We start from the raw sequence: 23718 nt of genomic DNA on the forward strand, positions 1-23718 counted from the left end.
CAGGTAAAAGTCTTACCATAATGCTCATCGAGTACCTGTGGCTGCTTGATTTTTGGAGTCCAGACCTAGTCTGGTTTGGTAAGCAGCTAAGGAAGAGAACTACAGGATATTTTCTTGAACGATCTCCCGATGCAACTCTGTTGACAGCTTTCCTGCCAGCATCCAAGGGGAGCTTTACCGCCACCAGACTCCTATAACCTCTGTTTGGTTCCCAGTCCCTGGGCTCCCCGAAGGAGCGCGGCGGGCTGCGGACGCAGCGCAGAGCCCCGGCCGCATCACCTGGCGGCGGCCAGGCAGCACGCCCACGCCGCGCACCCGCTCGCCCACGCCGAGCCTTCGGGTTGGCCGCAGCCGCGACAGGTGAGGCGCGGAGCACCGCTAACTACACAGCCAGGAGGCAGCAAGCTCGCCGAGGAGGGTTCCGGCAGCAACGGCGGCGGCGGCCAGAACCGTAGAAGGCGGGGAGGCGGGGAGTCTTCCCGCACGGGGGCGCTGCCACCTGCCCAGGGGAGGAGCCAGAGCGGGACCTGGTTTTTTGCTGCTCCGACGCCCTGGAGTTTAGAGAACCCATCCTGACCATGAAGCGCAGCAAAGGCATTGAGAACCCGGCTTTCGTCAACTCCAGCCCAGACACCCCGCGCCGTTTCTCTGCATCGCCCTCTTCCGTCGAGGTCTCTGCCTTGCCCCCCCATACCCAGAGAGAGGATTTGCAGCCACATGAACCTCAGGAGCCCCCAACGTCATTGGAGCCACCTCTGCCTGCAGCAACACCCACTGGCTCCCGAGAGAGGTCCGGGCCAGAGTCGCTGCCTGAGTTTGAGGAGGGGCCCTGCGGGTGGGGGAACTTTCAACCCCAGTGTCTCCAGCTCTGTAACACGCCCCAGGGGTTTCTGGTTCACTACTGCCTCTTGGCACTCACACAAGGTAAGATCCGACGCCAGCTGGTGAGGGCGTGGGCCTCCTGAGGGCGAGGTGGGGAGCCGGGGGAGAAGAGGGACGGTGCGCGGGGAGCCAGGTGGTCCACGCGCCCTGCCAGGCGGCCCCGGCTGGGGACTTGCAAGCGCTCGCACTGACATTAACCAACTAGGTTAAGACTTCCACATTTTAGCTTCTCCTTTATGGCAAAACTATTGAATACTTGCCTTACAGCCTTTCCTCTTGGGTGCTCTACCTCAGTTTAGCAGATTCGATTCCTCCGAGGAAAGTGGAAATTACTGGAGCCTTTCTGTGAGAACGGTTTGCCTTGGGGGAATCCATTCTTTAGGACAAAAGCATGCATTTAGCTGAACCACCGATTAAAGGGATTTTTTTTTCTCTTTACACTATCTCGAACGGAAGAATTAATACATTTGCAGGTGAGGGTAGGGTGGTTCTCCAAGGAGAAACTTGTTGAATATTTGAATACGTGTAGTGTAAGTAAGATGTAAGCATTCATGTTTTCTTAGTATATTTAGTTTGAGTTGTAGTGGGAACAAGTGGAGTCCAGTAGATTAGAAAAGGCTTCAGGCGTTGTTGAAGGGTGAGGTCTTTCAAACACTTCAAGAATTTTACGGTATCTGTTTTGTTCAAGGATCTCTTTTACGTTTTATTGGAAGTTACTGATAAAGTCCAGGTTTATTTGCAATCTAAGGTTTGGAGGAGCGAATGGTAGGGTAGACAGAGAATGGCTCCCATAAAAGAAAGCATAGTGAAGCTGCTGCGGTGTAGTGTCTAATGCAGGGAATGGAAAAAATGGGAAGTTACACTAACGAGACAAAGTGAGAAGGGGTAGGCATTTTGGTGGAGCATCTTGAAGGACATGATGAAGGTTGATTAGAATTTGATAGTATGTCGATATTTCTTGGTTACATCAGTCTTTTAAGATATTTTGGAAGCAGGCAGTCAATGACTGATGAGAAGAAATGCATTCCAAGAAATATTTGGAGAGGGGTTGGAAACTGCTCTTTTCTAAGATTAACAGAAGAATAAATCTAGATATATTCTTCCTGTTCTTATTCCTGCTCCTGTCTCAGAAGAATTTCATGTCCCTTGCTTTGCACAAGTTTGGTGCTAAGTATTTATTTGTTGATTGCATGTCATTTGCAGCTCTTCTGCTAAAGGTAGTTTTGTGTTAAAGAGTTATTTCTCTTTCCACTTTTCTTGTCCTCACCAAAGTTCATCTTCTCTCACTGTCTTGATCTTAGTTGTTCAAAATCCATGATTGTGAAGCATCTCAGTGTCAAAGGAATGGGAAGTTCAAAGAAGTTGGACACAGTAAAAAACTTCTTGCCTTCTGTTTTATCTTAAAACATATTCTGAAATTTTTATATTATCCCATTATACATAATTTTACATTTAATAGAGAATATTTTTTTAAACCTTATTATCAAATATAATTGGCACTCTTAGAAAAATGTGTCAGATGTAGCCTGGAGCAACATCTACCCAGAGGCCCCTGATTTAAGAAGCGTAATCTGAGATGATAGTGACCCAGTAAATTAATTTTTGTTTAAATTTGAATGACTGAGATTATTACAGTGGTTCTCAAAGATAATCCTTGGGAAGGCCATTTTCATGGTATAGTAATAGGTGTTTAATTGAGAGAGAAAACCCACAAAACCTGTCAAGTGAGTTTACTGAATGCAACATTTCTCAGAGATAAACAGGATTTCTCTTTAATTTCTTAAAGTGCTTCTTACTTTCAAGCATTTATGATAGACATACTATGCAGTATTTTATGGAATTTCTTTTTTTTTTTTTTTTTAAGCAGAGTTCTTGGAACATTTGTAGCATAAAATTCACATTGGAATTCATAGGCTTAAAGTTCTACCACAACAGTTTACAAATTTACTTTTTCAGAGAAGTTTTATCATAAAAGCAATGAGTTCTATTGACTGACTTTTAATCAGTATGACAAGTGTCTTGGGAAGTTGATTTAGAGGATGAGGACATTTTCATCTTAGGATTTTTAAAACTTCAATTTTCTTGAAATGTACTTGCAGTTTATAGGCTTAATAAAGCAAAATTTAAAGACATTATGGAGATCTTAGCTCAATTAATGAATGAAAACAATTCACGGTATCCTCTTACATAACTAGTTAAAAACTTTGTAATTTGATCAGATGCTTTTTATTTTTATTTTATAGTAATGTTTAAACTGTAAATTTAATCTATCTAGACAGGATTTTTGTTGTCAGTCAGAATTTAATTTTCAACTTTTCCTTGCCTGCATTGTATAACTCCATCATAGTTAATAAGCAGATTAAGTGTTTTTTGTTTGTCATTTAAAAAAAAAATAAAGTTAGCTACAATTTAGTATGTGCTAAGAATCAATTTTATTGAACACTTGAAAATTCACAAGTTTTCAATTTAAAAGCAAACTGCTTTATAAGGAAGTATATTTGGGTTGCCTACCTTTGAAAGTTTGAGTCTTTTAAAATTGGTATATTTAGTGCTCACTTTGGCAGCACGTGTACTAAAATTGGAACATTTAAAAATATCAAAAGGGACAAACAACCAAGCTTTAGTACATTGTGTTAATAATCATAATCTGTAAGGTAAAGTTATACTAATGCATATCAATTTCCTGTTTTCTCTTTTAGGTGTTGTAGTAAATGGCCTAATAAATATTAGCATTTCCACTATTGAGAAGCGCTATGAAATGAAGAGTTCCCTGACGGGCCTGATATCATCAAGCTATGATATCGCATTCTGCTTGTTATCTTTATTTGTATCATACACTGGCGAAAGAGGACACAAACCGAGATGGCTTGCATTTGCATCCTTTATGATAGGACTGGGAGCACTTGTATTCTCATTGCCAAAATTTTTTAGTGGAAAATACCAATTGGGGTCCCCTTTTGAAGGTAAGTGTCTGTTGTGTTTTGTTTGTCTCTTTTACTTTAAAAGCATTATGACTGAGACTAGGCCATTAACTCTATATTACAACTCACTTTGTCCAGGTAAGTAGGGTAAGGACTTAATTCTCTTCCATGGCTCACTGCTTTGTTGTGATGGGAATTGTGTGAAGTAGGAGATTACAGAGACAAATTGTTCATTATTCATCACTTTACTGGTTCTCCAACTTTTTAATCCTCTGATACTCATTCCCCATATAACACATAATCCTCCTCCTAAAGTAACGACCTGTTTTCCTTTGCAGATGTGATGTCATTGGTGTTCTGAGATCTATTGTTTTTCCATTTGTGGTTTTATTTGCTGTGCTTCCAGCTCTGTACCTGGACTTGTTGATTCCTGATTTGAGATAAAGAGAGGTGAAATTTATGTGAGAACTGAAGCTTTTCCTAAGAACTGAGGCTAGCTCTACTTATGACTCTAGTTTAGAGACACGGAACTTTGTGAGTTATCTAACGTGTTGCTCTGGTTAGATGAAGAAGCATTATTCTGAGGCTCCAAAAAGAAATTTGATTATTTAATTTTCTACTTTTTTTTCCACCAAAGAATCATTTTTAATGGGAAAACAATTATGGTAAAGCAAGAGGAATGTGCTAGTGAAAGTAGACCTTGGCATTTCTGTTGTCCTTTCTGGGACTTTTAATGGCAAACAAAGAATAAAACCAGAGGGCTACAAAATCAGAAGCTTTGAGGGTCTAGGTAAGTGAAGAAAAGGCTTAGAATAGGAAGAAAAGAGAATTGGGACCTGCTGCAATGCAGATACTATTTTTAAAAAGTTAATATTGTTATATTTGTGGTTATTAATACTGAAAATTAATATTAAAGTGTCAACATTTCCCGAGACCAATTTCCCAGCTATAGAATGATAACAAATAGGAAAATATTTTCAATAACAAAGTATATATTATGCAGCATGGTTTTAGGAGGACAGTCATTACATAAGCATTCTTCATTTTGCAAATGAAAATAGAATATGCAAGCATGTGGACCAATAGAGGATGTTTTTAAAATGTGGTACAGTTCGGAATGAATGAGATAAAGAGACTACGTTATCGGTGGAAAGAGCACTTATTTTGAGTCTAGTACATTATTTAAAATTGGTCAAGATTTCGTTAAGGCCACGTTCACGAAATTTCACTGTGGGTAGTTTCAGAAACAAGGCTCATAGGCTTTAGTTTAACACCTTTGAAATCTTAACAGTTAGGAAAAATGTAAATTTGAGTTTGTCATACAAGAGACATGACACTGATTCTATGATGGCAAAAATGTTATTGTGTTACTAGCATTTAGGAGTTTACTGTTGTAGTTGATCGAATCCCTCACTCTTGTAGTTGATCAGATGCCCCCCTTGTTCATATAGTGTGTACAAACTCTGATAACACATCTCTGGCTTTCTAAAACAGAATCACCTATTCCAGTACAGAAGTCTGACCTGTCCTCAGCAATCTTCCTAGTTTCATCTCTTGCCATACACACCTTACGATATTCCAAGTTGAACAATTTATGATTCCCAAAGGTAAATGGCCACATAGTAAGGTGTGTGTTTGTGGCCAGACTGAAGCCAAGAAGATTTTGAAGCGAGATGATATACTTTATGCATATTATTGTATACTATGCAAGTTTTCACCAAATTCTTATCGATATTTTTTATTATGTTAGGTGAAGTAGATTAGATTGAGGTATGACTCTAAGACTCATAACTTAAGTAATAGCTTATCTGTAGCAAATGAAAGCACTCAGTTGCTCTTATGTTAGTTTGTCATTCATACAATGAATATTTATTGATAGGAACTATAGATGCTACTGAGATAATAGCAGTGAAACATTTTCGTGCTATCAGGATTTTATGTACTTATTAGTGGGATGAAATACAAAATTAATAAACAAGGTAATTGAAGATTGAGGTGAGTATATGAAAGTACTAAATAGTATGAAGTAATAGTATACAAAAGGGCAAATAGTATACAAAAGGGCAAAGGGAAGGCTATTTTGATAATAACTGGATAATGGGAAGTTAGCTTTGGAAGGTGCTTTCCAGGCTGGAGAAAAACATGGTCTAGGACCTTGGAGCAATAAAGAGCTTGCTAGGTTCTAAAGGTTGTCAGTTTTGGCCAGATGACAGAACATGGCATGGGATAAGCGTGGAGAGGCAGGTAGATCCATGAGACCCTTGGATTTTCCATTAAGTGCAATGGGAAGTATGAGAAAGTTTTACACAGGGACGTGCATGATCTTATTTCTGTTTTTAAAATGATCATTTTGGCTTCTGTTGTCTCTGAGGTACAAGATTATGGGAGGAAATCATTCAGGAGGTTTTTCCTGTAGTTCAGGTGAGAGATAAAGGTGGTTGGAACTGGACTGGTAGCAGTGGACATCTAGAGGAGTGACTGATTTTCAATGTATTTTAAAGGAAAAAGAGATAAGACTTTCTAGTGGATTGATTGTGAAGGAGGATTGAATAATGACTCCTTGCTATTAGTCTTGAACAACTGGAGCCGTTTACTAGAATATGGAAGGCTAGGTCGGACAGAATTGGGAGTGGAAATCAAGAATTCAGGTTTGGACTTAAGTATGAACTGCATGATCTATATCCAACGTGGCAGTATATATGTTTTATATATGTAGAATATATATGTTTTATGTGAATGTGCAAGTCATTCTTTTTTCTTTTTTTAAAAAATTTATTGGGGTGACAATTGTTAGTAAAATTACATAGATTTCAGGTGTACAATTCTGTATTACATCATCTATAAATCCCATTGTGTGTTCACCACCCAGAGTCAGTTCTCCTTCCATCACCATATATTTGATCAAGTCATTCTTTAGTCTTCATCCCCAGAAGTACACATACTGGGTTTAATGGGCTTCCTCATTCTAATGTCACATCGACTTTTAGGAAGGGACGTACTATAATAGCTACTCTCCCACAGTCTATGTAAGAAGTGCTTAGCTGCTATTTTGAATTTTTACACTCATTTTTTTTTATATGAAAGTTTCCTTTCATAAAATACCATTGTGGTGTGTTTATGTATATGTGTAGGTATTTACAAAATGACAGATATAAAACTCAGGACTGGAATTGCATTACATATCTAAAAGTACTCAGACATTTAGAAACATAAGGAATGTTTAAAAAGCCCTCCTTTTTTAAAAATAAGGTAAAACCTTTAGGACAAGAGGGGATGTGATTTAATAGTGATTACATACAGATCAGTAACAGCTAAAATTAGTTTTTACGTTGTGTTTAATGTTTTTCAAATTTTATTACTCATAATAGGTTTTCTTTTTACAATATCAAATAATTTCAATATTTTTATGAATTTAAACCACTTCTTCCCCAATTTCAAATAGCCAGTTATAATGGTGTGTGCTTTCTTTAAAACATAATAACTTTTCTGCTCAAGCGAATTAATCCACTTCACAAATGGGATCCTGTAACCAAAAATCTGAATTGTTTGTCCAAGCAAAACTGGACATTAATATGAGAAAAGTAAACAAAGAGTTGAAAGCTTCCTGTAAATAAATTAGAAGCAAAGAAATGTATACTCTTCTTATGTAACACAATATAAATAGCCTGAAGAGAATAACATTAAGAAGTTATTTTATTCATTGAAATTATACATGTATTTTGATTTGAAAATGACATTTAGAGAATTAGCATACTCCCTGTGTTTTTTTGTTGTTGTTGGTGCTTTTGTTTTTGAATTTGAGGGAAATCAAAGTCAGGGCTCAGTTTGGATGAGATAATCTCTGCAAGAGGAGGTTAAAGTAAGGTATTATATAGTTGGTAAGTTGAAGGAAACAAAATGTGAAATATGATAAGCATGTATAATTTCCACAGGTGTGAGAATAACACAAAAGGAGGTTAGGAGTTAGCAAAAGGTAGAAAAGTGTGTTTGGAAACAGTTTGAATTTTGTATCCTGTAAAAAATAAATTTAAGTAGGTTTGGGAAACTATTTTTTTAAGGAAAGCTTTTGAGACCTAAGGATTAGAAGTGGTTATCTAACTTTGAATGGGGATAAAAACATTTATGAAACTGAAGTTTTGCTGGTTGTTATTGGATCCAAAAATGGAAGAATTAAAATTAAGAAAAATAAATTCTTCTAAGGCCTAAATTTTGCATGTTTTAACCTGAAAATAGAATACTAATAAGCATTTTCAAATAAATCATATTTAGCACTTTTGATATATTTAAACATAACATTAACATAACACAACATATTTTAATATCTTTTAAATATTTAAAAATGTAATAAATAAATAAATCTTTACCACATAACATTTTGTTTTCACCCTCACACTTAATTTCTTTTGGATGAGTGTTAATTTAATGTTAACACACTTCTTCCTGATTCAGTAGCCAAAAAAAGAAAATGCCCCATCATACTTTAGGCAAAGTTTATGGAAAATGAGAAGAGCAAAATAATCTTTTCTCTCTTTGAGACTTTGGGCTGGCGGTGATTAGTCGTTAGTTAAATTAATAGATACTTAGGAATTGTAGAGAAGTAATTACTAAATCCAATATAGCTCTTTTCCTTTATTGACCAATATTTGAATAACTTTTCCTAAGTTGCACTATTTTCTTGTTTCATTTTTCTATGTCTTTCTCTCAAAAAAATAAAATAAAATAAAATAAAATAAAATAAAAATGTAGCGCTCAACACAACACTTTCCACTTGCGTCAGCACTGAATTTCTAATGCTGTAGGTTGGTATTTCAGGTAGAGAATTCTGCCCGAAAGGACTTTGGTTATGCAAGATGACTACTTAAAAAAGTTAATTAGGAAAATAATTAGAGCATAACTCAAAATTGGACTTAATTTTTATTTACTGTTTTGTCTTTTATCTTGTATGCTTAAGGATTGTTTTTTTGTTTTTTGTTTTTTGTTTTTTTTTTTGGTAATGGGTTGCTTGCCTAGATTGGAGAAGACAGTGCCAAGAATCTTGAGTTTTTCAACCACTAATTCAATACAGGATGCTTTAATTTTGCTTGGCCTGTGAGTGTTCTTCCTTCTTGATATTACTTCTTCCTTATGGAAATAACTTTTATTTTTCTTATATTTTAGTTTTATTTTTACTGAAGTGAATAAAGAGGAGAGGTGATTTCTTAGGTTAGAAGTTATAATGGTGTATCTTAGAAGATATAATTTGTGTATAAAACAAATTGTTCAAAAACATTTTTAAATTTAACGCACACAATAAAAGAGGTAGAGCTAGTCAGTGCTCCAGATTGAATTATTATGATTTTAAATATCAGAGGCACTTCAGTCTTACCCAAACTTCCTAGATAATATGAATTACCCTGGAGATCCTGATTCAGTAAGTCTAGAGTAGGACTCAAATTAATATTAAAAAAAAAAATTACTCAGGTTATCTTATCAGTCCATTTTGGAAAATACATGTCCAGTTTAGTGTTTAATTATTTTGTAAAATTTCAACTCTGAGCATATAAAGAAAGGTTTTTTTTTCTTCCATTTCTGTACTATTGCTTTATATCTTCCTTTATAATAGGAGTTTCACAACCATTATGAAATACTAGGTACCTTAACGTAGCCAGTTTTGATGAAATTCATATGACCAAACTCCTGAAGGAGGAAACTCACAGCGAAAAATAAGTAGGAAAGCGTGTGTCAATGAGATGTTAGCACAAACTCAATTCTTCTCACACTTGTAGTTTGCAGATAGGTAGACTTTTAAAAAATCCATGGCCTTGATCAAGAGAATATTTTTCAACCTTTCCCAAAATGTGATCTGCAAAGCTTAATTTCTGAAGGTATTAAGAGTGTGTTAAAAATGGGTTCCATGGCTCAATGAGTTTGAGAAAAAAATGAAAGTTAAAGAGGTGTCTCTATTGCACCACTGTACACGTGAATGCATTTTGTGAATCTTTAGCTAGGTAAATGATACGTAGAGTTCTGAACTTATTGACCAAGGGACTCCATTGTTATCCTTGTCCGTTTTAACCCTGTTCCACTGCTCACTTTACATTTTCTCCTCCAGATTAGTGTTTCAGTGAACAGGCTGTGGGAAAGTCTCTTCGATGCTTTCTTATGTCTAAGTTATATGCTTTTGAAAGGTCTTGTTGGATTTAGAAACTTCATTATGGCCAGTATGTTGAACAACATGGGATGTATAGTAGGTAGTCAAGAAATGTTTATTGAGTTGTCAAATAGATTAATGAATGAATGGATCCCTTCAATGGAGGCATATTAGGAGACTGATGACTTGTCTTTCCACAGAAGGCAATAAGAGTAGGTAATGGCAGATAAAAGCAGTTTGGGGTACTCTGCACATTTTCCATAAACTTTGCCTAAAGTATGATGGGGCATTTTCTTTTTTTGGCTACTGAATCAGGAAGAAGTGCATTAAGATATCAGAGGCAAAAATTACTTACTATAAATGATCTTTATGGGTAAGATTTGGGATCTGAAAAATTTGCAATGTGAAAAAGGAAGCTAAAATGAGAAGCATATTCAGAAATAGTAGCAAATGCTTTGATATTTTACTTTTGTTTTTTTGTCTTAATTATTTGCTAAAATACTGATTTCGCTGTGTTATGTGCTCTACTTGTAATGTCAGGATTATTTCTTGATGGACTATTAATTGTGATTATCCCTATTTATCTTCATGTATAAAATAAAAGGAAATGCTCTGATGGGGCATTCAAGTGCACCACAGGCATAGTTCTGTCTAACCAGATATAATGTATGTGGGACGTAAAGATTAAGCAATGCTTTATGTAGCTTCCTCAGAAAGGGTTGGTAAAAATGTGGTTTGCAGCAAGAAATAAATGAGGAAATTCGATTTTCTTAGTCACTGTTCTTAAAAGTACACAAATTAGCCAGTGTGTGTTTTAATGTATTTTTTCTTTAATTTTAATGCTATTAAGCTCATTACATTGAGTGAAAGTATGCAGGAGAATAGCAGGGATATTACGGTCAGACAAAACTGACTTTAAATTTTTGCTCCAGGGCTGTCTGATAGTATTAAATGACCCTGGACAAGTTTCTTCAACTATAAATCATGATGATGATAACTGCTACCTCATAGGAAATTATACACAAGCAATGCTAAGGTAGTGCCTGGTGTTTGGTAACTGCTCGTTTAACTAGTAGCAGTGAATAATGATGTTTATAATAATTAAGTAACAGCTATACTGATGTAAAAAAAGTGCCTTTCGTGGTTTAGTTATTGGCAATGATAGTTACAAGATAGCATGAAAAACTAAAAATCTTTCAATATGGTACTTTTTTTTTTTTTTTTTTTTGTAGGCACCACTTGATATTGACAGGTTCCCAGAGTTTGGCCAAACAATTTGAAAGTAATATATTAGAAAGGGTTTTAATTAGATATGTTCCCAGAATTCTATTCTTATGAGATAAGAAAATAAATTTATTTGGTGTAGCTCAGATTAATCGGATCCACTCAAAATACCATGTTGAAATATTGTTTTCATATTATTTTATTTTATAATCTATTTAGTCAACCCTTCTTTGTTGTGTTTTTTGTTAATACATTTATTTTTTCTGGTTACAGAAGTTCTATTGGTCATTGTAAACAATTTCAATAATACTAAGTGGAAAGAGAAAAAAACCCAATTTATTGTTATTCTTTTCTCAAGGCGAACAACTTTGGAATTATCTTAATGTTTTTACTGTGCCTTTATTTTACAGTTAATATAATATTTTGCATAGTTTGCAGCCTGTGAGCATTCTTACTCTTGCATAGCGTTCTATTTTATATTTTAATCTTTCTTATAGTTGAGTATTTACATTTAAAAAGTTTTCTATTATAAATTACCTCATTTTTATGTTTAAAGATTTTACTATATTTTGGTAATTATACAGTATTTAACATTTTGGAATTTCTTTTCATTTAGAATAATTCTCTGAAGACTCATCAGGGTTATGTTTATCAAACGTTCATTCCTTTTTATTGCTAATTAGTAAATATTTTATGGTATGGATGTACCACGGTTTGTTTAACCATTCACCTGTTTAGGGACATCTGAGTTGATCCAGTTTTTTGGCTATTAATAACAAAGTTATGAACATAACTTTTCTGTGTGAACATAGTTTTGATTTCTCTGGGATAGACTCTTAGGAATAACACTGCTGGGTCATATGATAATTCTATGTTTAGGTTTTTGAGAAACTATTAAACTGTATTTCCAGAGTGACTTTACCATTTTAAATTCCCATCAGCAGTGTATGAGTGATCCAGTTTATCTGCGTCCTTGCCAGCATTTGGTGTTTTCATTATTTTTTATTTTAGCCATTCTGATAGTTGCAGTGAAATCTCATTGTGGTTTTAATTTGCATTTCACTAATGGCTAATGATGTTGAAAATCATTGCATACGCTCAGTTGCCATCTGTTTATCCTTCTTGGTGTAATATCTATTCATGTTTTTTTGCCCTTTTTCTAACTGGATTGTTTAATTTTTTGCTGTTAGGTTTCGAGAGTTATTGATGTATTCTAAGTACTAGATTTTTTTCCCCCCAAGTGTAGAGTTTTTAATTAATTTGTTTTTAATTAAAATATAGTTGACATACAATATTTTATTAGTTTTGGGTGTATAACATAGTGATTCTACATTTACTTTAGGATGTGATCACCATTGTATGTCTAGTAACCACCTGTCACTACAAAAACGTTTTTTATTTTTAATTAAAATTTATTGGGGTGACAATTGTTCGTAAAGTTATGTAGATTTCAGATGTACAATTCTGTAATACATTATCTATATCTCACATTGTGTGTTCATTACCCAGAGTCAGTTCTCTTTCCATCACCATATATTAGACCCTGTTTACCCTCTTCTAGAGCTCCCCGTCCCCCTTACCCTGTGGAAACTCATAAACTATTGTCTATGTCTATAAGTTTTTGTTCCTTCATTTGTTTGTCTTGACCTGTTGTTGTTTTCAGTTTTATATACCACGTATCAGTGAAATCATATGGTTCTCTACTTTTTCTGTCTGACTTATTTTGCTTAGCGTTATACTCTCAAGATCCATCCATGTTGTCACAAATGGTACTATTTCATCTTTTCTTACCGCTGAATAGTATTCCATTGTGTATATATACCACATCTTCTTTACCCATTCATCTATCAAAGGACATTTTGATTGTTTCTATGTCTTGGCCACCATAAATAAAGCTACAATGAACATTGGAGCACACATGTCTTTATGGATACATGTTTTCAGATTTTTTGGGTAGATACCCAGGAGAGGGATTGCTGGGTCACAAAAAGTTTTTATGATATTATTGACTATATTCCCTGTGCTGTACATTGCATCCCCACGACTTATTTATTTTATAACTGGAACTTTGTACCTCTTATTCCTCTTAATTTTTTCCCCCAACCCCCACCCCTCAGGCAACCATCAGTTCTCTATCTGTGAATTCGTTTCTGTTTTGTTTTTTTTGTTTAGATTCCACATATAAGTGATATAATAAGGTATTTATCTTTCTCTGTTTGACTTATTTCACTTAGCATAATACCCTCTAGGTCCATCCATGTTGCTGCAAATGGCAAGAGTTCATTTTTTTAAATTGCTGAATAATATTCTAATATTCCATGGTGTGCGTGTGTAGATATAGATATAGATATAATCACATCTTCTTGATCCACTCATCCACCCATGGATACCTAGGTATATCTTGGCTTTTGTAAATAATGCTGCAATGAACATAGAGGTGCATATATTTTTTTAAGTTAGTGTTTTTGTTTTCTTTGGACAAATGTCCAGAAGTAGAATTGCAAGGTCATATGGTAGTTCTATTTTGAATTTTCCTTAGTGTCTGCCCCAGTTTATATTCCCACCATCAATGCACAAGGATTCCCATTTCCCCATATCTTGTTATTTGTTGATTTTTTGATAATAGCCATTCTGATAGGTGTGAGGTGATATCTCATTGTGGTTTTGATTTGCATTTCCCTGACTATTAATGATGTTGAGCATCTTTTCATACGTTTGTTGGCCATCTGTAGGTCTTTGTAAAAATGTCTGTTCAGGTCATCTACCCATTTTTTAACAGATTGTTTTTTTGACGTTGAATTGTATGAGTTCTTTATATATTAATTCCTTATCAGATATGTAATTTGAGAATAGCTTCTCTGGGTTGTCTTTTGGTTTTGTTGATGGTTTCCTTCATTGTGCTAAAGCTTTTTAGTTTGATGTAGTGCCATTTATTTATTTTTGCTTTTGTTCCCCTTGTCTGGGGAGATATATCCAAAAAAATACCTCTAAGACTGATATAAAGATTTTATTGCCTATATTTTCTTCTAAGAGTTTTATGGTGTCTCTGTCACAAATCAGCTTTATGGTGTTTCCTATGTATGTGACCATTCATTTTCTCTTGCTGCCTTCAGGATTCTCTTTTTATCTTTAACTTTTGCCATTTTAATTATGATATGTCTTGGTGTGGGTCTCTGGGTTCATCTTGTTTGGAACTCTCTGTGTTTCCTGGACCTGGATGTGATTTTCCTTCCCTACGTGAGAGAAGCTTTTTGTCATTATTTCTGCAAATAAATTTTCTGCCTATTTTTCTCTCTCTTCTCCTTTTGGGATCCCTATAATGCAAATGTTAGTGTGCTTGGTATTGCCCCAGAGGTCCCTTAATTCTTTTGTCTTTTTGCTGTTTTAAAAATTCTTTTTTCTTTTTGCTGTTTTGATTTGGTGATTTCTACCATTCAGTCTTCCAGGTCGCTAACCTGTTCTTCTGTATTATCTAATTTGCTGTTGATTTCCATTAGTATATTTTTCATTTCAGTGATTGTATTCTTTAGCTCTGATTCTTTATTATATTTTCTAACTCTTTGTTGAAGTTCTTGCTGAGTTCCTCTATGCTTCTCCTAAGTTCGGTGAGCATCCTTATGACCATAACTTTGAATTATTTACCAGAACAATTACTGATTTTTGTTTCATTTGGGTTTTTTTCCTGTTCCTTCATTTGTGATATATTTGTCTTTTCATTTTGTTTGACTTTCTGCATTTGTTTTTATGAATTAGACGAAATAGCTTTTTCTCCCAATCTTGAAGAGGTGCCCTTGTGTAGGAGTGACTTCTGTGTAGGCTGCTTGTGCCTGGTGTTAGCTGGTGCCCGCTTGGTAACCTCTCCGAGGCTGCTGGGTTGGTTGGCTGGTTGGTGCTGGCTGCTGCAGCCTGGGGCCCTGGGCTGGGGGAGGAAGGTTGGTAATTGCTAGATCCTTATCAGATAAGTGGTTTGCAAATATTTTCATCCAGTCACCAGCTTGTCTTTTTGCAACCCTCTTTAACAGGGTTTTCCACATAGCAAAATGTTTTAAATTTGATGAAGTTCAACTTTACTAATTTTTTTCTTTTATGGATTGTGCTTTTCAGGTCAAGTCTTAAGAATTCTTTGCCAAGGTTTAATCCCAAATACTTCTTTCTTTATTTTTTTTTCCCCCCTGAAAGTCCTATAGTTTTCCATTTTACATTTAAGTCTGTGATACATTTTGAGTTAATTTGACTCTCTTAAATTCCCAATTTGAATTCTCTGTTTCCTTCTTGTAACCCAAATATAAAGAAATGTATTTGTCACAGTAATTATTACTCTTTGGAAAGGGGAAAATATACGGAAGTCATTGTTCAGAGAAATTCTGAAATCCCACTGGGAAAATGGTATGGTTGTTCCTTAGCTAAACCCTATTTCTGCTTCTTGGGAGGGGCTTCATAGTTTATTGTTCTCTGTGGATCCTTTTTTTTATCATCTTTGGTTACAAATGGAGACTGTACTCCTTGGATGCTTAGAAGCTATATCAGCCTGTTCTTACCTATAGGAATTGGGGAACTAAGGGTCACTTTAATACTCATTCAGTCATAATCTGCCTTAGAAGAGGCTAATGGTTCATTTGGTAGTGCAGCTCTTTGAAAAACTAGTTTATCTAATTGTTTCAGGTATATGTATGAATAACCACACTCATAATTTTGCTATATTTCTTTCTTAACCTCATGCCTCTCTCTGGACTTAATTAAGCCTACAGACTAATGGGAGAGCCATACCCTTAGGTACTTTTCTCTGAGACATATTTTCCAATTAAAAGCATTTGCTTGATGCCACCTTAATCCATCCAATAGTATTCACAATGGATGGGGCCATAGCCTTGATTTTCTCCACGTCACAGTCTTTTTCAATTGATCTTTATTCCTCAAAAGCCTTCTGACTTTTATCTTTCATAGGATTTGGTTGAGAAGCAGTTGCCTCTTCTAACTCTAAAGTTCTAGTCTTTCTAATCCGTTTCATTCCACCCAGAATATTTGGCAAAGATCCACTGAACACCAAAAATGACTTTACCTTCAGTTATTTTGGTTATTGGAAAGTGTCAGAAACTCAACGTCCCATAAAGTTCCGTAGGATATTAAAATATGTTACTTAAAAAAGAAATTTAGCACACAAGCTTATATCCTTGTTCATTACATTATTTAACATACAGGAGACAGTAGATACTTGTTGAATAGGGGAGGGACATCCTAAAATGCACAGGAGAGCCCCCCCCCAAACAAATGAGGAGGGAACAAGGAACTATTTCAGAAAGTTGAGGAATTAACAAAGTTAAAGGATTTCTTTATTGAAATAATTCTAAGGATCTATAATATTATTGAATTGTTCATGGGGTATCTAGTAATAATATGTGGTAATATTCATTTCTTAAAAATATGGATAAATTACCCATAGCCATGTCATTTTCTTTTAGTAAATTGTGTTTCTTGTTATCTCCATATGTTATCAATCTAGTAATTTTTTCCCAGTTTCAATTCCAATAATAAAAGCAATTAAGTCTGTAATAAAAAGTATTTTACCTTTAGACAAGCTGTAGAAGAACTCCAGAGCTTGCTTGTTAATTGTCCTACTGCTCTTGTTTTTCTCCACCACTTATCTGAAGCCCACTGGTGGTGGCTAACATTTCAGTCTTGGTTCCAGGTGGGAGAATAACTGTATTAACATTACCCCAGGATGATATTTTGCTGATAGGTTTCTGTGGATTTTCTTGTGTTGGAGATGTGTTTTTATCGGGACAAAGATAAAAGTGGATGCAGAGGTATCAAAGGAAAAAAAAATGGACAGCGCTAGATATTCGTTGTCCTGCCAGATCCGTCATTCACTATTTATCATCCCACGGAAGCCCTATGGACTATATCACCCTGGCATGTTTGTCTCCTGGTTTCTAATTGAGTTCAGCCTGTTGGGAAGAAAGATATTGTAGTGCTTATTTTCCAGGTGTGCTACCCACTAGACATGTTGCAAAAATTGCTGTGTGCTTCTGCTCAGACCACATTCTCAGAAGGTGCCCCCTACAGCTACAGTCCTTGCAGGGTTTCAGTAACTGGCCTTCACTGTTTGTTTCCTTAACTCTGCCTTTGTAAACAACCCACCCCATAAAACAATCTGCGTTCAAAAAAAAAAAAAAAAAAAAAATGTTAAACTTGCTGCAGTTAACCCTTTTGTCTGTATCCTCCTGCAACCTTAACCAATACAGAAGAATATCCATACAGGTTCTAATTTTAGTCTTTTAAAAAAATATTTCAAGTTCCTCCTTTCAAATGACTGCTGTTCTGAAATGAAATTGTACTAATACCTTATAACAAGTTGGGAACCTTGTATTTTTTTTTTTTTTTCTGTATTGGAACAGTTTAAAGGACACACAAGGATTGATAGTTTTTGATTGAGCTTTAATATAAATTCTCCAGGAAAAAACATTTCAGATAGGTTAATTTTAGAGATAGACTTTAATTTATTCCAGAATCATAGCTTCATTCGAGTTTTATATCATTTATAGTCAAAATTTTAATTTTAAGAGGTTTTCAAATCTCTTGGTATAAGATTGTACATAGAATTTTTCTAATGTTTCAAAGTTTTTTTTATGTATTTGTGGTCATTCCTAGTATATGCATAGTATTGGATTCTGTTTTTCTTATTTTTTAATGGGTTAATACCGGGTTAGGTCAGGAGTTTGCATTTTAGAGAAGATAAAGAGATTGACTGTTAGATCTTATGTCAAAAGTTTTTGTACTTTTTTATCTCGATAGTCAGAAAGCCTTACAGAAAGTTTTGAATTCACATCCCAAGATATTTAACCAATTAACTTCACTTTATATCACCATTAACTATAAGATTAGTCTGTTAGGCCCTTAATTCTTAGAGATTTTGTGGCAGTTAATCGAATTTTTACTTTACTCATCTGTAAAATGAGGAAAGTAATCGTACCTCCTTCACAGAATGTTTCTGGGGATTAGATAAGATAATGCATATCAGTGAATGACCATGCATAAAGTAAGCTCTCAGTAAATATTACTGTTATTATTGTTATTAACATGTGTGAGTCTGAGTAATAAGTAAAGCATGATAAACAAGAACCCAGTGAATTATATAGCCAGTTAAAACTTTAGGGCTTATAGTCCCTGAAAGAAGAAAGAATTTCCTTTGGGCAATTCAGGGGAACTTTTAATAGGAAGTGGAATTTGAGCTGGGCTTGAACAAGGGTACAATTTCAGTAGGAAAAGCATATGGTGTGTCCATGATAGGCATGGACTATAATATTGAAGGATTTTTATGTTTTAAACTTGATTATTAGACAATGGATGTTATAAACCAATATTGGAAAATCAGGTAGAAAAGTTGGCTCTGTGAGAAAGAGGGTGAGTTTGTTTTAGAAATCTGGCATTAGAAAATATAGTTCTAGAGCCTAAGAGAGATTGGAAGTTCAACATTGAGATTTGGCATCATCTTCACAGTTTCTATATGCGTTACAGTAGATGCTCATTCTAAAGAGAGAGCTAGTCAGAGAGAAGGTGAAAGGCAAAATCCTAAATCTTGACAATAGGAATCATTAAATGATCATTGATAACACTAACCCTCTAAGATTTAAGTCTACCTATACAAGGGTTAGTTAAATTAAAAAAAAATTTAATTACCTAGGGTTGTTTTGTTTTACTTCACACCTCGGTCATACTTCAAACCAGTGTGTTTTAAAAGTGTTTTATAGAGCACTAGTTCTGTGAGACGATAGACGTTAATGGAGGAAAACAGCAACTTGAATATCTGATGGATGATGTATAAAACTTAATCATATTACATATAAATGCACGCATATTACTGTTTAAGAGGATATGTGCAAGAATAGAGTACAGAGTTTTTCAAACTAATTTGAACCCTTTTGTTGATGGAAATTCTCAGAAGCCTAGGGTTCCATAAAGTATACTTGGGGAAACCATGCCTTATACCTTGTTAGTTGATGGGTCAGCTTATTAAACTGTAGCTCAATGCTCATTGGGGGATCAGAAGAATAGGAATCAGATTATTGGGTTATGGATGCATAATGTGACTTTGGGCTTCAGTTTCTTCATTTGTAAAATGCAGAGTGTCATTGTAAAGATTTGGTTTGGAAATATTTGTGAAAGCTTTGAGTATTGAGAAGCAACATACAGTATATATATATATATATATATATATATATATATAGTTTGAACAATATACATATTGTTAGAACAAATGCAATGTGAATAAAATAAGATATACTTCATTGTAGTTAAAGGTTAGTGTGTTTTTTTCAGAAGGTGCCGTTTGTATTTGTAACCTCACTGTTTTTCCTTTGTACATTCCTAATTTGATCATTGCTTATTTTGGAATTTCTTATCCCATTCTTATATTACTTAAGTACTCAATAGCCTCTGTCCCCCTGAGTATTCTGAAGTCCTTTAGAAGTGTTTGTGACACTTGATATACAGTATCCTGTTGGTATTCTCTACAAAGAACATTCTCAGTAGTCCATATGTCTGTGCAATTCAGAGTGTCTTGTCAAAATCCAGTCTAAGCTATGTCTTGGTGAAGACTGTTCATGGCATGTTTCCCTGGCACCAGTTATGCAGATTGAAGTATATATATTTATAGATATATTTTTTAATTTTAGGGACATTTTCTTAAATTATATCTGTGAGCATTTTATTCCATGATGTTAGGTTTTTTTCCTCAGGTACTTCAATTATGTGTACATATGATATCCTTTGGCCTATATATATATATATATATATATAATATATATTATATATACATATATATTTATATATATGTATATATATGTCTATATCTATATCTAGCTATCTATATAACATTTCCTCTTTTTTTTCTTTATCATTCATTGCGCTCACTTTTTTCACTTCTATACTATATATGCCTGTTACTATGTTTTTCAGTCTGTTCACCTTTGTGTCCCTTTCAATTTTATCTTCATTTCTATGGGGTTTTGATTTTTCCCTTTTACTTCTTTCCTGGATTCTGCCAGCATATGTTTCATCTCTTTCTTTCACCATTTATTTTCTAAGTTATTTCATTTCTGGTTTGCTCTCTTCCCCTATAAATAATTGCTTTGTGTTCACACTTTTCATCGGCTCCATGAAATTGTGTGTGTGTGATAAATGTCCTAATCTTAATTTAATAAAGGTACGTTTTTGTTTCTTACAACATCTTTGTATGGATGCTGTGGTAGCTCCTTTTGAAAATCACTTTATTGACTCAGTTGGGTTCCCATAGGAGCTGAGTGATCAGGCTGCATCCCAGGCAGGTTGGTGGCACAAGCAAAGGCTCGCTCCTCTTTCAGTTCTTGCAAAGGTGTCCTGAACTGTCTGTGATGTTCCCTGTGCAACCTCTTCCCACCTACCTTTTCTATTTTTATGGACGACAGAAGCTCAAGAAGGCCATGCTGCCACCCATCTCATCTCTGGTTCCCACATTGGTTTCAGGCAGGGGAAATCGGGGCTTCAGACTGTTGCTGCTGACCTTTGGCAACGGTGTTTTTCGTGCTTTCTCTGCCACCAGCTGTCTTTAGGCCTGGACAGCAGGGTCCTGCCCTGAGCCCTGTGCATAGAGGGGCCCACATCACAGACACTGAAACTCAAAGATAGTTTTTTTTCTGTAAAGTTTAGCAAGAAAGGTTTCTGAAAGATTGGTAACAGGATAGGTGAGCAGAGAGAGGTTATACTGTAGGAGAAGGCTATAGGGATGAGCTACTTCCTTCAGACCAGAAGATGCTGTTAAGACTTGGGAATAGTCAAGTTTAAGCAAAAGCAACAGCCCTTTCTCCTTCTTCAGAGCAGTGGCTAGGAGATGGGAAGTAGAGCCAGGGGAGAAGAATTCCAGTAACTTCCTGGGAAGGGTAGAAAAGAGGCTGTTTTTGATTAAAGTTGTCCACTTCAAAGTACCTGATGCAGGTAATTAGGCAGACCTGGTTTCCCAGAAAACGATGCTGCTCCTCAAAAGGCCTGGGTACCTCCTAGAAATACTGTCAGAAAACTGTGGCTGGGGGTGTGGAGCCCTATCTCAGACTGGAGCTTCCTGCCTTGGCACCAGGATGGACCCAGAGGAAAGTGTAGTGCCTTTTAAATTCCAGGTTTTGAAGCTAAGTGCCTGGAGAGTAGCAGGCTGCAGGTCTCTGAGTGGGGTGAGGGTTGATACTTCTAAACATTCTGGTATGTTATTTTGAATTTTATTTTGCCATTTTGCCTTTAGTTCCTGCAAATGACTGGAAACAGGTTTTTCTATTAAGTGAAATTCTAAGCGTTAATTTTGTTAGCAACTCTCCATGTTCATAAACAACATAGGAGGTCCCTCTTGTGGTGTATTCTCAAATCACATGCTTTTAAATTAGTGTTGAAAGTATTTTGTCTGATTTTTTATTTTTATTTTTTTACCTTTTCACTCTTTTATAAAGGATTTTATTTTTATTAGTTTCAGGTGTACAAAACTACATAGTGATTGGACATTTATATACCTCGCAAAGAGAAATTTTTCTATGTTCCATTAGAAGTTGAAATTCTAGGTTCAAAAGTTTCCTCAACTAATAATATCACCGAATTTTCAAGCAAATCTAGCTATTTTATAAAGCTAATTATAACAGATGTAATTTACTAAATTATTTAATATTACTTATGATTACTTCTTCAAGTCCCCATGGCATCTCTGAAATATACTCTCTAGTAGTTTTTATTTTTTTTCCAGAAAAAATTAAGTCTACGACATTTTAAATATATTTAAATATTTGTCTTTTGACTTTATGTTTAAATAACAGTTGGAGCATAACATTTGTGAGTCCCATTATCTTTCACTGGTTTACCTTTTGTCATTCCTTTACTGTCTTTATGGGATTGATGTTGCTGTAGCAAAGTCTGAGGCCAGCTAAGTGTTTTTCATTTCTTTCTGCATGATGTGACTATTTTTCTTTTGCTGACTGTCAAAGAAATCTTTCGTCTTTAAAATCTAATAAGTTTACAAGGGAATGTCTTATTGTTTAAAGTCTTGTAACAAATTTTTCTGGGATGCTCTCTATACCTTTTAAAATTGTAGATCAGTCTTCATTTACTTCAGGAGAGTTTCGTAAGTTTTACCTTTGAATATATATGTGTTTTTTCTATTCTGATTGATTATACATGTGTTTGATTTCCTTTCTAAAATTTTCTCTCTAATCTTTTAAGTCTTAGTTTTTGTTCCTTTAATTGTATTCATATTTCTGAAACCTGTTCTGTCTGTCCTGTAATTCTCACAGTCTCTAGTCTCTCCATTCCAGTATGACTTCTATGTGGTAGTTTTCCTTTTTTATTTCATGTCTTTCCTGGGTTCTTTCAGCCCATTTTTTTTACTTCTCTAATCTCACCACATTTATGAGCTATAACAGGGGTGTCCAAACTGCGGCCCTCAATCCATTGTTAATTGGCCCACAGCAAATTCCAAAAATATATTTAATTTACTTAAATAAACCAGGTGAGGCAATACGTACTTCACCTCGAGTGAGTGGCCCGGCTGTTTGTGTATTTTACCGCATATAGCCCTTGGTAAAAAATGTTGAAAAAAGTTTGGACACCCCTGAGTTATAATGATAAAATCCCTGCTTTCGGCTTTTGATTTTAAGACACAATTATTTTCATTACTTTTTTTAAAGTTTGGCAATATGGTAATTTTTAAGTTTATATCATGGTGACATTTTCTTTTGGAGACTATTATGCCATGTCATTTGCTTTTCAGTTTTGTTATTCACCTTTTAATAAGGTAAATTACTTTTTGGACAGCGTTTTTATAAAATGTTTGTGTTAGTTTTCTATTGCTACATAACGTATTTTGCAGAGTTAACCTGAAACAGCACAAATATATTATCTTACCATCTTTATGGGTCGAAGGTCTGGCACAGCTCAGCTGGGTTCTCTGCTCAGAGTCTCAAACTCAAGGTGTTACCTGGCTGCATTCTCATTTGAGACTCTAGAGAAGAATCCTTTTCCAAACTCATTAAAACTGTTAGAAGTATCAGTTTCTTGGAATTGTTGAACTACGATCCCCATGTCCTTGTTGCTCATCAGTGGGAGCTGCTCTCAGCGTCTAGAAGCTCCCACAGTCCTTGGCACATGAGCCTTCCCACCTTAAAAGTCAGCAGTGGCTCATAGAATTTCCTTTGGCTTCAGATTTCTGACGTTTGCTGCTGCTACCAGCTAGAGAAAATGCCTGCTTTTAAAGGTTCATGTGATTGGATTGAGGACAACCTTTCTGACTAGTTCAAAGTCAACTGAGCAGTAACCTTAAATTAACAGGAGAATCCCTTTTGCTAGTGTAGCATAGTCAAAGGTGTGATCTTGTCACACCTTTGTGATATTATTCATAGTACTGATTATAGTGTTTTCCTCTTGCTTACTTTAAACAATTTGCTCTCTCGGAGTGAGAAAGATGAAAATTAAAGTCCATTTTAGCTTTTTCTATTTTTGCATCTCCAGTAGTATTTGTTTAGTAGTGGTATCTGCTGCTATACAGTTTTATTTATT

General features: G+C 35.2%; 1 protein-coding gene across 2 annotated transcripts in view; it reads left to right on the top strand.

Annotated features, from left to right (window-relative positions):
- The first annotated feature begins 486 nt into the window (after positions 1-486).
- Positions 487-23718, top strand: part of SLCO4C1 (solute carrier organic anion transporter family member 4C1) — a 51532-nt gene continuing 28300 nt past the window's right edge. The window contains exons 1-2 of one of the 2 annotated variants that reach the window (XM_019727929.2): positions 487-924; positions 3582-3845. In XM_019727929.2, coding sequence (XP_019583488.2) covers positions 579-924; positions 3582-3845 — 610 coding nt within the window. In that variant the 5' untranslated portion in view covers positions 487-578. Of the gene's footprint in view, positions 925-2928; positions 3058-3581; positions 3846-23718 lie in introns of those variants that run through there. The other variant, XM_074328680.1, reaches the window with a different exon arrangement.

Source organism: Rhinolophus sinicus, linkage group LG03, assembly GCF_036562045.2.
Source record: "Rhinolophus sinicus isolate RSC01 linkage group LG03, ASM3656204v1, whole genome shotgun sequence".
Lineage (NCBI taxonomy): Eukaryota > Metazoa > Chordata > Mammalia > Chiroptera > Rhinolophidae > Rhinolophus > Rhinolophus sinicus.